The sequence below is a fragment of the Limanda limanda genome, chromosome 1, assembly GCF_963576545.1.
Source record: "Limanda limanda chromosome 1, fLimLim1.1, whole genome shotgun sequence".
NCBI lineage: Eukaryota > Metazoa > Chordata > Actinopteri > Pleuronectiformes > Pleuronectidae > Limanda > Limanda limanda.
Window position 1 is genome coordinate 870,059 of NC_083636.1, and position 19,327 is coordinate 889,385.

A 19,327-nucleotide genomic window follows, 5' to 3' on the forward strand; every position below is an offset into this window, starting at 1 on the left:
GCTACTGGACACCAGTCAGCATTGAAAGGCAGAAGTAGAAGGGCTGGATCATCACACTCCTGTGACCAATCCTGCATGAGACTGCGGTTAGGCCCGCCTTTCTCATTAGCATAAGCACACAGAAATGAGGGAATAAATAAATAAATAAATGTGGAAATATATTAAAGACATTTATTTAGACTTTTCTGTTGTTATTTATTTATTTATTTCTGTATTTATTTATACATTTATTTATTTATTTATACTTAAGTCATGTATGGTCCTCCATAGGTATGAACATTTTACAGCAAAACAACAAAACAGAAGGCGTCTGTAATATGTTCTAACAGTAGGGAGAACAGGATTGGTCAATAACGAGGGGAAGTCTTCCTTGGTTCTTCCTCGATGGTGCGCAGGCGCAGTCCAGCCGGTCGTGACTCGGTGCGGGCTCTTTAAGCCAGGGCGAAGCGGAGATTTCCGAGGGTCCGTGAAGAGGCGGCATTACGCTGCAGCAGCTGATCGAGGAGCATCATGGACTTCAACGTGAAGAAACTGGCGTCGGACGCAGGAGTGTTCTTCACCAGGGCCGTGCAGGTGAGAGAGGAGGACCACCCCCCCCCCCCCGGGGTGCAGCGACCACCCACCGGGGGGGGGGCTGCTGGGGGGGGGGCGGCTGGGTCCGGCTGGAAGACAGCGAGCTGAGGGCCGCTAATCCACACACACACACACACACAGGGACAGAGATACACACACAGAGACACACACACAGAGATAGACACACAGAGAGATACACACACACACACACAGGGACACACACCCTCAGAGATACACACACACACACACACACACACACACACACACAGGTACACACAGAGATACACACACACAGGGACAGAGATACACACACAGAGACACACACAGGGGGACACAGAGAGACACAAACACACAGAGAGACACACACACACAGGTACACACAGAGAGACACACACACAGGGACACACACAGACACACACACAGGTACACACAGAGAGATACACACACATCCACAGAGAGACACACACACACACACACACAGAGACATGCAGGTCATGTTAATCCTCCATTTATTATTGATGCTGTGATCGTGTTTTAACCACGTGACACATGCACCCACCCCCCCCTCAGGAAAGGTCACACTGCGTGGACTCGTAAAAACATATATATATATATATATAGACATATATATATATATATGTCTATATATATATATATTCATGTCTATATTACATGCACTACAGTATAGACTCTTATATAATATATAGAATAAACTCCATCTATAACGCCACAGTAACATCTAAAGTCCTCTCAAATACTTTATATAAATTTCGTTTTCGAGTTTTTAGCCTTAATTATTACTTTATAAATTATGAGGCTATGTAATAATGGTCACGTAGCATCAGGGAAGCACTCAGACGTTTAATGTAAAAGTTCAAATAAACAAAGTTTATTCATGTAAAAGTACAACAGTAACTTTTGTATTTGCTTTTTAAATATTAAAAGCAAAAATACTCTTGAGTGTAATCTGTTCCCTCATGTAACATTCTACTATGAATTCAGTTTATTGAATTTATTTAGTGCTTTATGCTAATATAAGCACACCAACATGCTAACAGTGAATATGCTAGCATGAAGTGAAGCAGGTGTCAGTTTGTTACCATGTTTAATGTAGCATGTTAGCATGCTAACAGTGAATATGCTAGCATGAGGGATAGAGTTTGTTACCATGTTCAATGTAGCATGTTAGCATGCTAACAGTGAATATGCTAGCATGAGGGATAGAGTTTGTAACCATGTTTAACGTAGCATGTTAGCACGCTAGCGATGGCTATTTAGCAGTGAAAATAACTTAGGCTAATTGGATTGTTGTTAGTTTTGCATTTAAACCAAATTAGACCAAAACCTAAATTGTGAGATGATGATGTCGTCGGTTTGGAGCCAGATTCCATCAATTTGTGGTTAAAGCACAAACTTCACTGACGAGGCTCAGAACAAAGATCATCGTTCAAATGTTCACGTGTTTGAAGATATGAGTTAAGGTGTGGATTTCCTCCCGTGAAGCCACTTCCTGTAGTTTCACCTCCTTCACTCTGACCTAGTTCACGGAGGAGAAACTGGGTCAGGCTGAGAGAACCGAGCTGGACCAGCACCTGGAGAACCTGCTCACTCGAGCTGATGGAACCAAGAACTGGACCGAGAAGATCCTGAGACAAACGGAGGTGCTGCTGCAGCCCAACCCAAGTAAGTGAGGAGGAGGAGGAGGAGCGGGTCGACCACGTGTCGTGAGGTCGGGGGTTCGATCCCCAGCTCCTCACGCCCACACCTTGTTTTTATGACTGTGCGAAGGGAATAATGAGTAAAGAACTTTCTCTTATGAACAGTTACAATAAATGACATCACTTCCTGTTGATTAAGTTATATAATAATAAATAAATATTTTCGTTTAATTTAAATTGTGTGTATTTTTATGTTTTTGTCTGCTCATTTTATTGGATACATGTGACAGAATCTTACCTCCCATGTATTTGAGCTGGTTGAGGTCCAGCAGCTTCATGTCCATGTGCTCTGTGTTTCTACCTCCTCATGCTTCAGTGGACCACACAGGTGAGTTCATCGAGATAAACACTGCCCCCTACTGGCCAGGGGTTTATTTCACCTCTCAGACGTGTTGCTTTAATTATGCGTGTGAGGCAGCCATGACACATACAAGCAGTCCTGTTTCACTGTATATATTCTGTTATATTATTTTCTTGTGTTTATATAAATTATTGATTATTATCTTATTATTTACTGAGTTATAATATCAATAATCATTGCAATAAAATGTCTTCAATAGCAACAGAGGTTCAGTAAACTGTATACATGGATATAATATATACTGTAAACACATTGAAGAGGTTTAACACTCAATGGATCAACATCAAATATATAAAATCAGTCTTTCAACAAAAAATATAATAATGTGACAGTTATCGTGATAATTATCGATGTCTGATGTGAACATTTTTATCTTGATAAACAGTTTGGCCGTATCTTAATTTCACTGTTGTGGGATAAATAAAAGATCCATTGATCTTCACGTAAAGCAAACCGGACCTGAGCAGCAGCAAGGCAGGAAGGACAGAGTGTGTCTTCCTGTCTCAGGAGCAGGAAGGTGTGAGTGTGTCTTCCTGTCTCAGGAGCTGGAAGGTGTGAGTGTGTCTTCCTGTCTCAGGAGCTGGAAGGTGTGAGTGTGTCTTCCTGTCTCAGGAGCAGGAAGGTGTGAGTGTGGCAGGAAGGTGACGACAAACTGAACACACAAACTCCAGAAAACTCCAAAATGAATTTGAACAAATGAGGAAGACGAGATAAAAACTGAAAAGCTCGGAACAGAAATGAAACCCGAGAACGTGAACAGACGAAACACACAGAGAGGATTTAACTCAGGTGTGGTACATCAGGGTGGAGCAGCCAATCACAGCAGCAGGACACAATCAAACAGGAAGTCAAACAAAAGGGAGAGACACACAATGTAAAAAACCTCAAAGTAAAACAGAAGATAAGAAGTTCAGAATCCAAAAGTCCAGCTATAAAAATCCCAAAACAATATGAACCCAAGTGGAGCAGATGTTCTGGTGCAGCAGGTGGAGAACACGAGCTGACGTGAACATGTTGGAGGTTCAGTGACTCGGCAGACACACACAAGTGTTGAGTTACACACTGGGGTAGCTGCCAGGCAGCGATGCCTTCAGGGACACTGGAAACTCTAAAGTGGGTTTCCTGACAACAGTTCTACAATTATGTTTTCTTACACACATATTGCTTTCTACTAAATGCACTACAGCCAAAGCACATACAAACAACATTGTAAAAACATAACAACATATGAATAACAATACGATACATTCCTGAACTGTGTTTTCTTTGTTGGACCTGCTCAGGTTCTCGAATCGAAGAGTTCATCTACGACAAACTGGACAAGAAGCTTCCGTCCAGGACGACCAACGCAGAGCTGCTGGGACAACACATGCTGGACGCGGCTCAGGAGTTCGGTCCAGAGACGCCGTACGGTGAGTGGAGGTCCATCAGAACCACAGTGTGAAGTGGTGTCACACAAAGACAGTGACACACACTGTAACACACTGTCACACACTGTAACAAACTGCAACACACTGTCACACACTGTCTCACACTGTAACACACTGTAACACACTGTCACACACTGCAACACACTGTAACACACTGTCACACACTGTAACACACTGTCACACACTGTCTCACACTGTAACACACTGTAACACACTGTCACACACTGCAACACACTGTAACACACTGTCACACACTGTAACACACTGTAACACACTGTCTCACACTGCAACACACTGTCACACACTGTAACACACTGTAACAAACTGTCTCACACTGCAACACACTGTCACACACTTTAACACACTGTCACACACTGTCACACACTGTAACACACTGTCACACACTGTCACATACTGTCACACACTGTCACACACTGCAACACACTGTCACACACTTTAACACACTGTAACACACTGTAACACACTGTCACACACTGCAACACTGTAACACACTGTCACACACTGTAACACACTGTAACACACTGTCACACACTGTCACATACTGTCACACACTGTCACACACTGCAACACACTGTAACACACTGTAACACACTGTAACACTGTAACACACTGCAACACTGTAACACACTGTCTCACACTGTAACAAACTGCAACACACTGTCACACACTGCAACACACTGTCACACACTGTCTCACACTGTAACACACTGCAACACACTGTCACACACTGCAACACACTGCAACACACTGTAACACACTGCAACACACTGTCTCACACCGCAACAACACTGCAACACACTGTCTCACACTGTCTCACACTGTAACACACTGCAACACATTGTAACACACTGCAACACACTGTCTCACACTGCAACACACTGTAACACACTGCAACACACTGTAACACACTGTCACACACTGCAACACACTGTCTCACACTGCAACACACTGTCTCACACTGTAACACACTGTCTCACACTGTAACACACTGCAACACATTGTAACACACTGCAACACACTGTCTCACACTGTAACACACTGTAACACACTGCAACACACTGTCTCACACTGCAACACACTGTAACACACTGCAACACACTGTAACACACTGTCACACACTGCAACACACTGTCTCACACTGCAACACTGTAACACACTGTAACACACTGCAACACACTGTCTCACACTGTAACACACTGTAACACACTGTAACACACTGTCTCACACTGTAACACACTGTCTCACACTGTCACACACTGTCACACACTGTAACACACTGTAACACACTGTAACACACTGTAACACACTGTAACACAGTGTCTAACACTGCAACACACTGCAACACTCTGTAACACACTGTAACACACTGTCTCACACTGTCACACACTGTCTCACACTGCAACACACTGCAACACTCTGTAACACACTGTAACACACTGTCTCACACTGCAACACACTGCAACACTCTGTAACACACTGTAACACACTGTCTCACACTGTAACACACTGCAACACACTGTCTCACACCGCAACAACACTGCAACACACTGTCTCACACTGTAACACACTGTCTCACACTGTAACACACTGTAACACACTGTAACACACTGTCTCACACTGTAACACACTGTAACACACTGTCACACACTGCAACACTGTAACACACTGTCACACACTGTAACACACTGTAACACACTGTCACACACTGTAACACACTGTCACACACTGTCACATACTGTCACACACTGTCACACACTGCAACACACTGTCACACACTTTAACACACTGTAACACACTGTAACACACTGTCACACACTGCAACACTGTAACACACTGTCTCACACTGTAACAAACTGCAACACACTGTCACACACTGCAACACACTGTCACACACTGTCTCACACTGTCTCACACTGTAACACACTGCAACACACTGTCACACACTGTAACACACTGCAACACACTGTAACACACTGTAACACACTGTAACACATTGTAAAACACTGTCACACACTGCAACACACTGCAACACACTGCAACACACTGTCTCACACTGCAACACATTGTAACACAATGTGACACACTGCAACACACTGCAACACACTGCAACACACTGCAACACACACTGTCACACACTGTCACACACTGCAACACACTGCAACACATTGTAACACACTGTAACACACTGCAACACACTGTCACACACTGCAACACACTGTAACACACTGCAACACACTGTCACACACTGCAACACACTGCAACACATTGTAACACACTGTTTGTGAAGCTCTTTATAACCTTGTTTTGATAAAGTGCCAAACAAAAAAGTTGTGTGTAATACAACAATCAATCAATTAAATTTTATTTGTATAGCCCATATTCACAAATCACAATTTGTCTCATAGTCTTTAACAATGTGAGACGTCCTCTGTCCTTCACCCTCAACAAGAGTCAGGAAAAACTACTAAAAACCTTCTTAACAATAAAAAAGGGTTAATTAATACATGTGTGTATTGTGTTTGTGTGTGTAGGTAGCACCCTGGTCATAGTGGGAGAGTACCAGAAGAAACTGGGAGGAGCCGAGCGTGACTTCCTCCAGACCTCGGCCGCCTCCTTCCTCACTCCTCTACGGAACTTCCTGGAAGGAGACTGGAGGACGATCTCCGTGAGTCTGAGCGACGCCTTGTTGCGTTGAGACGTTTCACACCTGCTGTGTGTAGCTGCTGCTGTGTGTAGCTGCTGTGTGTAGCTGCTGTGTGTAGCTGCTGTGTGTAGCTGCTGTGTGTAGCTGCTGTGTGTAGCTGCTGTGTGTAGCTGCTGTGTGTAGCTGCAGTGTGTAGCTGCAGCAGGAGACCAGACTCACACAGACTGACCTGCACATGTGTGTTCTCTCACATCTGATTTTGTGTCTTTACGTTAGAAGTTAAAGGGACGTCACCGTGTTTCTCACTCGATTCTTCTCGTCTCTGCAGAAAGAGAGGAAGCTTCTGGACAATCGACGGCTGGATCTCGACATCTGCAAAGCCCGTCTGAAGAAATCCAAGCTGGCAGAAGCTAAAGCTGCAGTGAGTTTCCTCTGTTCACAGATTCCTTCTGCTTCTTCTCGTCCTGTTGTCTCAACCACGACGTCTCAGCACGGTTTCATATCATCAAGTAACGAATTCAACTCAAACCAACTTTTAGTTTGGTGTCCCGTCTGCTAACATGGAGGAGGTGGGGTTCATGTCCACTAACGATAACAACTTGTCCTTGAACAGATCAGTAAACATCAGAGTGGAGCCTGGAGTTCAGTCCTCAGAGCTCTGATGATCATAGTAATAATGAACATCAGATGTGTGTCCTCTGCTTTTTAATGATTTTCATTTCTCGATTTGGAGCTTCTTTGCTTTTTGTCTTCCGACCTCTTTTTGTGTTTCTGATTGAATGATTCTAAGTTCACGACTGTAGCTCCTCTCTGCTCTTGTTCGAAGGCTGCACCTGACTTCCAGGAGACGAGGCCTCGAAACTACGTCCTCTCCGCCAGCGCGTCAGCGGTAAGAGACAAACACCCGCAGCTAAGCTAACGTGCTAACGTGCTAACAGGTCAACTGAACATAGGGACTTTAAAATCCAACATCAAGTCAGTTGAGTTCACTGCTTCAGACTCAGTCAGCCAGGGGAAGATCATGTGAGTGAAGATCAGCTGCATTTATGAACCTCCTTTCAGACCTGAAGTCTGACGTGTTCCTCGCGTGTTCCTCGCGTGTTCCTCACGTGTTCCTGACGTGTTTTTTACTTGTTCCTGACGTGTTCCTCACTTGTTCCTGACGTGTTCCTCACATGCTACTGACTTGTTCCTCACATGTTCCTCACTTGTTCCTGACGTGTTCCTGACGTGTTCCTGACGTGTTCCTGACGTGTTCCTGACGTGTTCCTGACTTGTTCCTGACGTGTTCCTCACTTGTTCCTGACGTGTTCCTCACATGTTCCTGACGTGTTCCTCACTTGTTCCTGACTTGTTCCTGACTTGTTCCTGACTTGTTCCTCACATGTTCCTGACGTGTTCCTCACTTGTTCCTGACTTGTTCCTGACTTGTTCCTCACTTGTTCCTCACTTGTTCCTGACGTGTTCCTGACTTGTTCCTGACATGTTCCTCACTTGTTCCTCACTTGTTCCTGACGTGTTCCTCACTTTTTCCTGACGTGTTCCTCACTTGTTCCTGACGTGTTCCTCACATGTTCCTGACTTGTTCTGCACATGCTACTGACGTGTTCCTGACTTGTTCCTGACGTGTTCCTCACTTGTTCCTGATGTGTTCCTCACATGTTCCTGACTTGTTCCTGACGTGTTCCTCACATGTTCCTGACTTGTTCCTGACGTGTTCCTCACATGTTCCTGACTTGTTCCTGACGTGTTCCTCACTTGTTCCTGACGTGTTCCTCACTTGTTCCTCACTTGTTCCTCACTTGTTCCTCACTTGTTCCTGACGTGTTCCTCACATGCTACTGACTTTTTCCTGACGTGTTCCTCACTTGTTCCTGACGTGTTCCTCACATGTTCCTCACTTGTTCCTGACGTGTTCCTCACTTTTTCCTGACGTGTTCCTGACGTGTTCCTCACTTGTTCCTGACTTTTTCCTGACGTGTTCCTCACATGTTCCTCAAAAGTTCCTGACGTGTTCCTCACTTGTTCCTGACGTGTTCCTGACGTGTTCCTCACATGCTCCTGACGTGTTCTGCAGGTTCTGTGTGTGAGAACCAATGTGTGAGTCGGACGTGTCATGCTCATGTTTGTGTGTCTGTGACTGGATCAGCTGCAGAGCGGCTGGGAGAGCTGGGACGTGGATCCGGCTGCAGAGCAGACGAAGGTTGTGTTGCTCAACGTGTCGGCAGAGACATAGAAGTAGAACCTGGAGTTAGAGCCGTTTGTCTGTGGTGGTAGAAACGTTCTCATCGCTCCTCAGAGGTTCAGGCTCGTTTTTCTTTTGGTCCAAAACAACTTGACTTGAATCATTTGTCCTGCGAGTTGAGGAACAAGAGGAGACACATGTCAACGTCCACAAAGTCCCAACATCCAGTTAATCCAATCAAGTAAACATTTTCACATTTTGAATCCACTTAATAGTCTCCACCACTTATCCGGACTTTCACCATTTACTGTTACCTGATATGAACCAGGACATAGTCAGACCCTTAAAACATCTCACCTGCAAATATCGAATATGTCTTTGGTAAAGTGATGCTTCCTTACAATAACACAAGTTCAACACAAGGGGGCACAACACAACAAACTTTCTGCAGCTGTCCACATCTGCAGAAAGTAGAGTAAAGGTCAGATTCAGTTCAAGCTGGCGGCCGTCACTCTGACTCTGATATGGAAATATCAGAGTAAAATAACATTGTTATATCCGTGGCAGGAGAAATATTTTGTACAATAAAAGGTTTTTAAAAGAGAATGAATTAGAATAAGATAAAATGATGCAGCTCTTTGTTATTTTCTTCTTCAAGGCGACTTCTGATAAAACTGTGACTCAGAATAAAGAAACTGGAGGAGAAATAAAGTCTCTGATTTCAAGATAAAGTTGTAATTTAACGTGAACAAAGTTATAATAACACACTTTGTACATTTTATTGTGGTTTTAACAATGTGTTTTCCGCTGTGCTCTCAGCTGCTGAGCGAGGAGGTGGATAAAGTAAGTGTCTTCACTCGTGGTCACTGTGTGTGTGTTTGTGTGTTTGTGTGTTTGTGTGTTTGTGTGTTTGTGTGTTTGTGTCTGAGTCCAGTTGTGATCTCTTCACTTCCTCCTGCAGGCCGAGCACGAGCTGCGAGTCGCTCAGACCGAGTTCGACCGACAGGCTGAGGTCACTCGCCTCCTGCTGGAAGGAATCAGCAGCACACATGTGAGTGCAGTCATGTGACTCAGTGAGTCAGCCCCCCCCCCCCCCCCCGTGATGATGCAGAGGAACTCGTGTCACAGCAGCTCAGTCTGTTTATTATTATCATGATGTTTACTACAGTTTAAAAACAAAGTCAAACGTTCGTTTTGGTTCATCAGGACAGAGTTGAGGACATCAGGACAGAGTTGAGGACATCAGGACAGAGTTGAGGACATCAGGTCAGAGTTGAGGACATTAGGTCAGAGTTGAGGACACCAGGCCAGAGTTGAGGACATCAGGACAGAGTTGAGGACATCAGGTCAGAGTTGAGGACATCAGGACAGAGTTGAGGACATCAGGTCCGAGTTGAGGACATCAGGTCAGAGTTGAGGACATCAGGTCCGAGTTGAGGACATCAGGACAGAGTTGAGGACATCAGGTCCTCGGCAGGTGGAATGAAAAGCAGCAGTGTCCTCTCACACTCGTCTGTCTTCTGTCCTCAGCTCAACCACCAGAGATGTTTGCAGGACTTCGCGGAGGCTCAGGCGACGTTCTACGCTCAGTGTCACCAGCTCATGGTGGAGCTGCAGCAGGAGCTCCACAGGTGAGGAGAGCAAACACCTCCTCCCAGGAGACACATCAAACACCTCCTCCCAGGAGACACATCAAACACCTCCTCCCAGGAGACACATCAAACACCTCCTCCCAGGAGACACATCAAACACCTCCTCCCAGGAGACACATCAAACACCTCATCCCAGGAGACACATCAAACACCTCCTCCCAGGAGACACATCAAACACCTCCTCCCAGGAGACACATCAAACACCTCCTCCCAGGAGACAGACCAAACACCTCCTCCCAGGAGACACATCAAACACCTCCTCCCAGGAGACACATCAAACACCTCCTCCCAGGAGACACATCAAACACCTCCTCCCAGGAGACAGACCAAACACCTCCTCCCAGGAGACACATCAAACACCTCCTCCCAGGAGACACATCAAACACCTCCTCCCAGGAGACAGACCAAACACCTCCTCCCAGGAGACACATCAAACACCTCCTCCCAGGAGACACATCAAACACCTCCTCCCAGGAGACACACCAAACACCTCCTCCCAGGAGACACATCAAACACCTCCTCCCAGGAGACACATCAAATACCTCCTCCCAGGAGACACATCAAACACCTCCTCCCAGGAGACACATCAAACACCTCCTCCCAGGAGACACATCAAACACCTCCTCCCAGGAGACACATCAAACACCTCCTCCCAGGAGACAGACCAAACACCTCCTCCCAGGAGACACATCAAATACCTCCTCCCAGGAGACACATCAAACACCTCCTCCCAGGAGACACATCAAACACCTCCTCCCAGGAGACACATCAAACACCTCCTCCCAGGAGACACATCAAACACCTCCTCCCAGGAGACACATCAAATACCTCCTCCCAGGAGACACATCAAACACCTCCTCCCAGGAGACACATCAAACACCTCCTCCCAGGAGACACATCAAACACCTCCTCCCAGGAGACACATCAAACACCTCCTCCCAGGAGACAGACCAAACACCTCCTCCCAGGAGACACATCAAACACCTCCTCCCAGGTGACACATCAAACACCTCCTCCCAGGAGACACATCAAACACCTCGTCCCAGGAGACACATCAAACACCTCCTCCCAGGAGACAGATCAAACACCTCCTCCCAGGAGACACATCAAACACCTCCTCCCAGGAGACACATCAAACACCTCCTCCCAGGAGACACATCAAACACCTCGTCCCAGGAGACACATCAAACACCTCGTCCCAGGAGACACATCAAACACCTCCTCCCAGGAGACACATCAAACACCTCCTCCCAGGAGACACATCAAACACCTCCTCACTGGAGACACATCAAACACCTCCTCCCAGGAGACACATCAAACACCTCGTCCCAGGAGACACATCAAACACCTCCTCCCAGGAGACACATCAAACACCTCGTCCCAGGAGACACATCAAACACCTCCTCCCAGGAGACACATCAAACACCTCCTCCCAGGAGACACATCAAACACCTCCTCCCAGGAGACATATCAAACACCTCGTCCCAGGAGACATATCAAACACCTCCTCCCAGGAGACATATCAAACACCTCCTCCCAGGAGACACATCAAACACCTCCTCCCAGGAGACAGACCAAACACCTCCTCCCAGGAGACACATCAAACACCTCCTCCCAGGAGACACATCAAACACCTCCTCCCAGGAGACACATCAAACACCTCCTCCCAGGAGACAGAGCGAAGAGATCCACCAGCTCATCTACCAGTGTGTGTGTCTGTGTGTGTGTGTGTGTGTGACTGTGTGTGTGAGTGTCTGTGTATGTGTGTCTGAGTGTCTGAGTGTGTTTGTGTGTGTGTGTATCTGTGTGTGTGTGTGTTTCTGTCTATGTGTGTATCTATGTGTGTGTGTGTGTGATTGTGTGTGTCTGGGTGTATGTGTGTGTGTGTGTATGTGTTTCTGTCTATGTGTGTATCTATGTGTGTGTGTGTGTGTGAGTGAGAGTGTGTCTGGGTGTGTTTGTGTTTCTGTGTAAGTGTGTGTGTGTATCTGTGTGTGTGTGTTTCTGTCTATGCGTGTATCTATGTGAGTGTGAGTGTGTGTATGTGTGTCTGAGTGTGTTTGTGTGTGTGTGTGTGTGTATCTGTTTGTGTGTGTATCTGTGTGTGTGTGTGTGTTTCTGTCTATGTGTGTATCTATGTGTATGTGTGTGAGAGAGTGTGTCTGGGTGTGTGTGTCTGGGTGTGTTTCTGTCTATGTGTGTATCTATGTGTGTATCTATGTGTGTATCTATGTGCGTGTGTTTGTGTGAGTGTGTATCTGTGTGTGTGTGTGTTTCTGTCTATGTGTGTATCTATGTGTGTGAGTTTTTGTCTATGTGTGTATCTATGTGTGTGTGTTTCTGTCTATGGGTGTCTGTGTCTCTGAGTGTGTTTGTGTGTGTATCTGTGTGTGTTTCTGTCTATATGTGTATCTATGTGTGTGAGTGTGTAAACATGGACTGCCTGCCTCTGATTGGCCGGCAGCGTCTCCCTCTCCAGATGTTGTGAAACCAGTTTCTGGTCTTTTCTCTGAACAGATGTGGAGCGTGTGTGTGTAGCGTGTGTGTGTAGCGTGTGTGTGTAGCGTGTGTGTGTAGCGTGTGTGTGGAGCGTGTGTGTGTAGCGTGTGTGTGTAGCGTGTGTGTGGAGCGTGTGTGTGTAGCGTGTGTGTGTAGCGTGTGTGTGTAGCGTGTGTGTGTAGCGTGTGTGTGGAGCGTGTGTGTGTAGCGTGTGTGTGTAGCGTGTGTGTGTAGCGTGTGTGTTCCTGTGTCTCTGTGGGTTGTGTAGTTCTTCTGAGGCCTGTGTGAGTCTCTCACTGGTTGAGGGTTCGGTCTCGGTGGAAGCCTCAGTGTGGATGGTGAAGGTTGGAGTCGGGGGGGGCAGAATGTGTGTGTGAGTGACGACACTGAAACACAAACATGTGACGCTGACGCACAACGTTGCATCACTTCCTCTGACCGGTTCCTAACAACAACCTTTTACTTTTATTACCTTTTTTCCAATAAGTCTTCAAACAAACTTCATTCAAATGATTCATATGATAAATGATAGAAGAACCAACCGGGAGGTGGAGACTCTCACATTGTAATTATATAAGAGTATAAACTGTTTTAATTAATTTTATTATTTGCAAAAGTTCAAATCAATGGAAATGAATTTGAATTGGTTAAATGATGTGTAAAGACTTCCTGATTGACAGCTGAGAGGGACTCCTGATTGGCTGGTTGCATGTGTGGGCGGGGCCTGGATGCTATGGCTCCACTCCACGATCAGAACCGGAAATAATTCGTGTGTCATATCCGTCAATTGTCTTCACAGATGTTCCGGCGGCGGCGGCGGCGGCGGCGGCGCCCCCCCCCAGGCCTCCTCCTTCCTGTCTGGCCCTCCGTCTCCGGGGGGGGGGGCGGGGTCCCCTGGCCAGGCCGCGGTGGGCACGCTGGCGGTGGAGCAGAGCCAGTTCCCAGTCACAGGAACCAGGAAGGCCAAGGTGCTCTATGACTACGACGGCCACGGGGTCAGCGAGCTGAGCCTCCTGGCGGACGAGGTGCAAACCGCTGACTCATCACACGCACATCCTCCATCTTGCTGCAGTGACTCAGCAGCTCTGATGACCTGCTGCTTGAAATCAAAACTCACTTTGCACGTTAAATGTTTCATGAAGAGACGCCTGTTCTCACGGGAAGCTGGTGGTCTCCCAGCCGGCGCCGCGACTCACATGGTTACTATCGACTGATCACTGCTCCGCCCCCTGACTGGCTGATCACTGCTCCGCCCCCTGACTGGCTGATCACTGCTCCGCCCCCCTGACTGACGTCTGCTCTTCTGTGTCAGAATCAGAATCCTATAAATTATAGAACTTCCAACTTCAATAGAACATCAGAAGCAGAATCCAGACATTTTTTATCTTTTCAGGGAAGGCTCCTCCCCCTAGACCTGACTAGTCCCTTTGTTAACCCCCCCCCCCAACTAACTGTAGGAACCTGGGTGTGACACCCGACAGTCGACCCTCCCTCTCTGCCAACATTACTGTAACAACACCTTCATGTAGATTCATGCTGCACAACGTCAGGAGGACACGCCCCCTTGTCACTCAGAAGGCGGAGCAGGCTCTGGTCCAGTCTCTGGTCCAGGTTCTAGTCCAGGTTCTGGTCAAGGCTCTGGTCCAGGCTCTGGTCCAGGCTCTGGTCCAGGTTCTAGTCCAGGCTCTGGTCCAGGCTCTGGTCCAGGTTCTGGTCCAGGCTCTGGTCCAGGTTCTAGTCCAGGCTCTGGTCCAGGCTCTGGTCCAGGCTCTGGTCCAGGCTCTGTGCCAGGCTCTGTGCCAGGCTCTGTGCCAGGCTCTGGTCCAGGTTCTAGTCCAGGCTCTGGTCCAGGCTCTGGTCCAGGCTCTGAGCCAGGTTCTGGTCCAGGCTCTGGTCCAGGTTCTAGTCCAGGCTCTGGTCCAGGCTCTGGTCCAGGCTCTGGTCCAGGCTCTGTGCCAGGCTCTGGTCCAGGCTCTGGTCCAGGTTCTGGTCCAGGCTCTGGTCCAGCTTCTAGTCCAGGCTCTGTGCCAGGCTCTGTGCCAGGCTCTGGTCCAGGCTCTGGTCCAGGTTCTAGTCCAGGTTCTAGTCCAGGCTCTGGTCCAGGCTCTGGTCCAGGTTCTAGTCCAGGCTCTGTGCCAGGCTCTGTGCCAGGCTCTGGTCCAGGTTCTAGTCCAGGTTCTAGTCCAGGCTCTGGTCCAGGCTCTGTGCCAGGCTCTGTGCCAGGCTCTGTGCCAGGCTCTGGTCCAGGCTCTGGTCCAGGCTCTGGTCCAGGCTCTGTGCCAGGCTCTGGTGGAGGTTCTAGTCCAGGTTCTGGTCCAGGCTCTGGTCCAAGTTCTAGTTCAGGCTCTGGTCCAGGCTCTGGTCCAAGTTCTAGTCCAGGCTCTGGTCCAGGCTCTGGTCCAGGCTCTGGTCCAGGTCCGGGTCATCTCAGGCCTAGACTACGGTCTTAGCGACCTCCGACCTCTGCAGCTCAGGAATCCGTACCTTCTGGATTCTCGTTCTGCTTTGTTCCTCAGGGCTGAAGAACTTATTGTGAGTCGCTTTGGATAAAAGCTCAATGACATGAAATGTGAACACGTATTTAAACTCCTGTCATCTCCCTCTGACATCTCTTCAACAAGAAGAACCTCCTCAGCTGCCGTAGATGCAACACTTGTGTTTCACCACAAAGTGTCAAATCACCAGCGTTAGATTTAAATTAACTTTGCGATGATGAGTCGGAGCCGAACGCAGCCCTGGCCTTGTTAGGGGGCGGGGGGGGGGGGGGGGTTATGGAAATACACACTAGAGGACAGAAACATCGTTAAAGATTCAAAGATCCTCACAGTTTGGATCTGAAGTAGATTTCTATCTGCACCATGTAAAAGCTGTGCAGGTTTATCCAAGTGAAAGTTTGATCATCTCAGTGAAGAGTCTGATGATCCTTTAAAAAGAATTAGTTTAGCTTCTTGTTATTAAAGCATCAGGTAAATTACACATGAAGCGGAGCAGCAGAGTCTTCGTTACAGTCAAGAAAAGTTGAGCAATAATCAGCTGAGCTGCCCCGAGCGCTTTGATTACACGACCTGGAAAGTACAACGTGTGCTGGCCGGACGTTTTCAGAAGTGAATCAGAGAGAGAGAGAGAGAGAGAGAGGAGTGAGGAGAGCTCCTCAGCTCCCGGACCAACCGGTGGAACTCCTCTTCTGCCTGTTCCAGCACGTCCGCACACGTTTACCTGTGTGTACCAGCGTGGAGATACTGGCATAATGCATTTCATAACTCACAGCTGAACCAGTTCTAACTGTAAAAATATTAACCCTCAGCAGCCCGACAGGACCCAGCAGAATGTCCTCACTACGTAAGGTTAACTTTGGAAAACCTATCTTCTCTCAGGGTTCCTACGGTCATGAAAAACCTGGAAAAGTCATGGAATTGTTAAATGTTTATACTCAGGCCTGGAAAAGTGCTTGAAAAAAATACCATGGAAATTTCTTATATTCATATTTTCATGTGTTTGATTTACGCTGAGTTTTAAATAATTCATATGCTTTTAAAAGAAATACGCTCAAAATATAAGATTAGATTAGATTTCTTTATTTATCCACACAACGGGGAAATTCACTTGTTACAGCAGAAAAGAGAAAAACAGAATTTAAATAATTGGCCGAAGCACAAATAAAAAAGAAAGATCAAAATATATACACTACTAAACTACACATAATGAGAGTAAAAATATACAGAAACAAAAACAAAAACAACCTGCAAAACAGACACTGTGCAAAAGCAGGTACTGGGGAGAAAGTGGAATGATGTAAGTGTTATTGTAATGAAAACAAAAGTATTATAAGTAATATTGCAACAGTAGTGACCATGATACAGAAAAAATAATTAAAAAGCAGGCATACGCTCTCATACTAACTGAACAGTTCAGTGGAGAGGAAGTCGGGATAAGGACCGACGCCAGGGAAGTGCAGATTCAACTAAGCTCGGCTACAAATGGAAAAGAACACGTGACGGGTTAGAACAGAGAAAGACCTCAATCCAACTATCGTCTCATTCATTTGTGTCATTTAAGGTTCACTGTCTGCTTTGGAATTATCATTGTTAGCTTAAATACTTAATGTTGTCGTTTTTTCATGTAAACACAGAGATTCCACAAAATGTTTGGTCATGGAAATTTGGTTATTGAAAAGTCATGGAAAAAATCATGGAAATCCATTGGTCAAAATGTGTCTGAGCCTTGTAAACTAAAAACATCTTCCTTGTTTTCTGTTTGTTTCTCCAGATCATCACCGTCCACACCGTCCCAGGGATGGATCCTGATTGGTTGATTGGAGAACGAGGCAACGAGAAGGGCAAAGTTCCCGTCACCTACCTCGAGCTGCTGAGCTAATGGACACACACACACACAGACACACACACACACACACACACACACACACACACACACACACACACACACACACACACACACACACACACACACACACACACACAGACACACACACACACACACACACACATATATGCAAACCTGTAAGTGGAGTTACCATTACCTGGTGGATGATTGAATTCTCCGTCTGATTGGTTGTTTCCTCTCATCACTCGTGTTCATACGGAGGCTGATGTTGCCACGGCGACAGCTACACTCTCCTTCTCGTTAACGCTGCAGTTTGGAAGATTCTTCCTTAAACCTGAATCGTCCTTATCTCACAGACTTGAATGAATCATATTCAATGAGACCCTCCTGGTTTGGTAAAGTAAAATAAAAAAGGATTACCAGACTTTCTGTTTTGAGACATATCTAAACCACTATTACATCTTTAAAGTCATCAATCTTCTCTGTAGGTCCCATTCTACAGTTTGTGTGTCTTAGAGCTGACAGTTGATAAAACATGTTACATAAATAAGTCAAATATTGAAAGTGACTGTGTGTGAGTCTCGAAACTGGTACTGCAGAAACCTGCCAGTAGGAGGTGCTGCAGCGCACTCAGCACGCCGGTGAACTTCAGGTGTTGGTAAATCGTTCTTCTTGTTGTAAGTCTCACAGCTTCGTGAGGCGTTCAGGGTCTTTGTCTTGTTGCCTGGTTCGTCTTCCCCTGATGATGCTGAACTCCCCCAAGTGATCTCTGAGATCCAGGAAGACGCTGACGCAAAAAGCAGCAGATTCGAATGATCATTGTTTGCTCACTCAGCTCTTGTGTATTAATCACTAAATCACACATCTGCACGCCGGCTGCACGCCAGCTCCCTGAGTGACTCACAGCCGGACCTGACTCCACATGTGAGTCTGTGGACGTCTCGACAAGTTGATCCTGAGTTCAAACCCCCGAGACATCGGAGAGATTACTCATCACCTGAGAGAAAGGTGCTTTAGTTTCGGATTGATCCAAAATTATACTAAACTATTTTCCGATGATGTAAAGTCTTTATTGTGTTTACTGAGTCAGAGCCGAGTGTTGTCAAATGGAAATGTTCAACACAAAGGGAGAGTTCACAGTCGAGCTCTCCCTTTGTGTTGAACTGTAGAGGTTGCTAAGCAGCAGTGGAAGTTGAATCTGACTGGAGAACATATTGATCTACTCTGTGTGTCCATGAATTCAGGATTTCAGTTATTTAGAGAGCTGTGTTTTAGTTTATTTTCATATCTAGAATTTAGTGTGTTGTTGCAAGAAATAAGTGTACATTCATCACGTGTTTCCCAGTACAATAAACGTGCATGTGTGTAACAGTAATGAGGTTGTGTGTTTCTTGAATGTCCACAAACATGTCACTTATCAACACATTTACTTTTGGACTAAGTTTCAATAGAAACTGAAGGAAAATGAAACAACTTGCAAACAGAAAACCTCGGATTCTTTGCTTTCACATGGTGAGAATCAGACTGGAGAGGACAGAGAATCACAGGTAGTGTGGAAACCAGCAGCGAGGATCCGAACCCCCGATCCTCTCAGGTAACAGAGGGAAGTCAGGAAGGGAACCACTGAGCCGCTGGAGGGAACAGAGAGCTGGAGGTCAGGGAACAGAGAGCTGGAGGTCAGGGAACAGAGAGCTGGAGGTCAGGGAACAGAGAGCTGGAGGTTAGGGAACAGCTGGAACACATCAGGGGGGCGCAGCCAATCACAGGGGCAGGAAACAGGATGTCATCCAGAAAACTGGATTAAATCAACTCAAACTTCAAACAACTGAAAAAACCTAAATATTTAATTCAAAATATATGAATTCAAAACTTTATATTCACATCATCACACCACCACGTTTTC

The 19,327-nt window shown here is 46.5% G+C and overlaps 1 protein-coding gene across 1 annotated transcript; it reads left to right on the forward strand.

The window, feature by feature from the left end:
* The first annotated feature begins 495 nt into the window (after nucleotides 1-495).
* Nucleotides 496-17,484, forward strand: LOC133004541 (endophilin-B2-like). Its single transcript, XM_061074009.1, has 11 exons — nucleotides 496-573; nucleotides 2,115-2,256; nucleotides 3,936-4,064; nucleotides 6,635-6,768; nucleotides 7,076-7,168; nucleotides 7,574-7,636; nucleotides 9,752-9,775; nucleotides 9,894-9,983; nucleotides 10,463-10,563; nucleotides 13,883-14,108; nucleotides 17,350-17,484. Exons 1-11 carry the CDS (start codon nucleotides 511-513, stop codon nucleotides 17,455-17,457), a joined length of 1,173 nt encoding a protein of 390 aa, XP_060929992.1. The 5' UTR covers nucleotides 496-510; the 3' UTR covers nucleotides 17,458-17,484.
* Nucleotides 17,485-19,327: the final 1,843 nt, after the last annotated feature.

Bases quoted from the DNA above. Each gene is read 5' to 3' on its own strand.
- LOC133004541 (XM_061074009.1), top strand. From the start codon at position 511: ATGGACTTCAACGTGAAGAAACTGGCGTCGGACGCAGGAGTGTTCTTC. The intron at 6,769-7,075 runs GTGAGTCTGAGC...TCGTCTCTGCAG, and splicing joins GAGACTGGAGGACGATCTCC to AAAGAGAGGAAGCTTCTGGA. The intron at 7,169-7,573 runs GTGAGTTTCCTC...TCTTGTTCGAAG, and splicing joins TGGCAGAAGCTAAAGCTGCA to GCTGCACCTGACTTCCAGGA.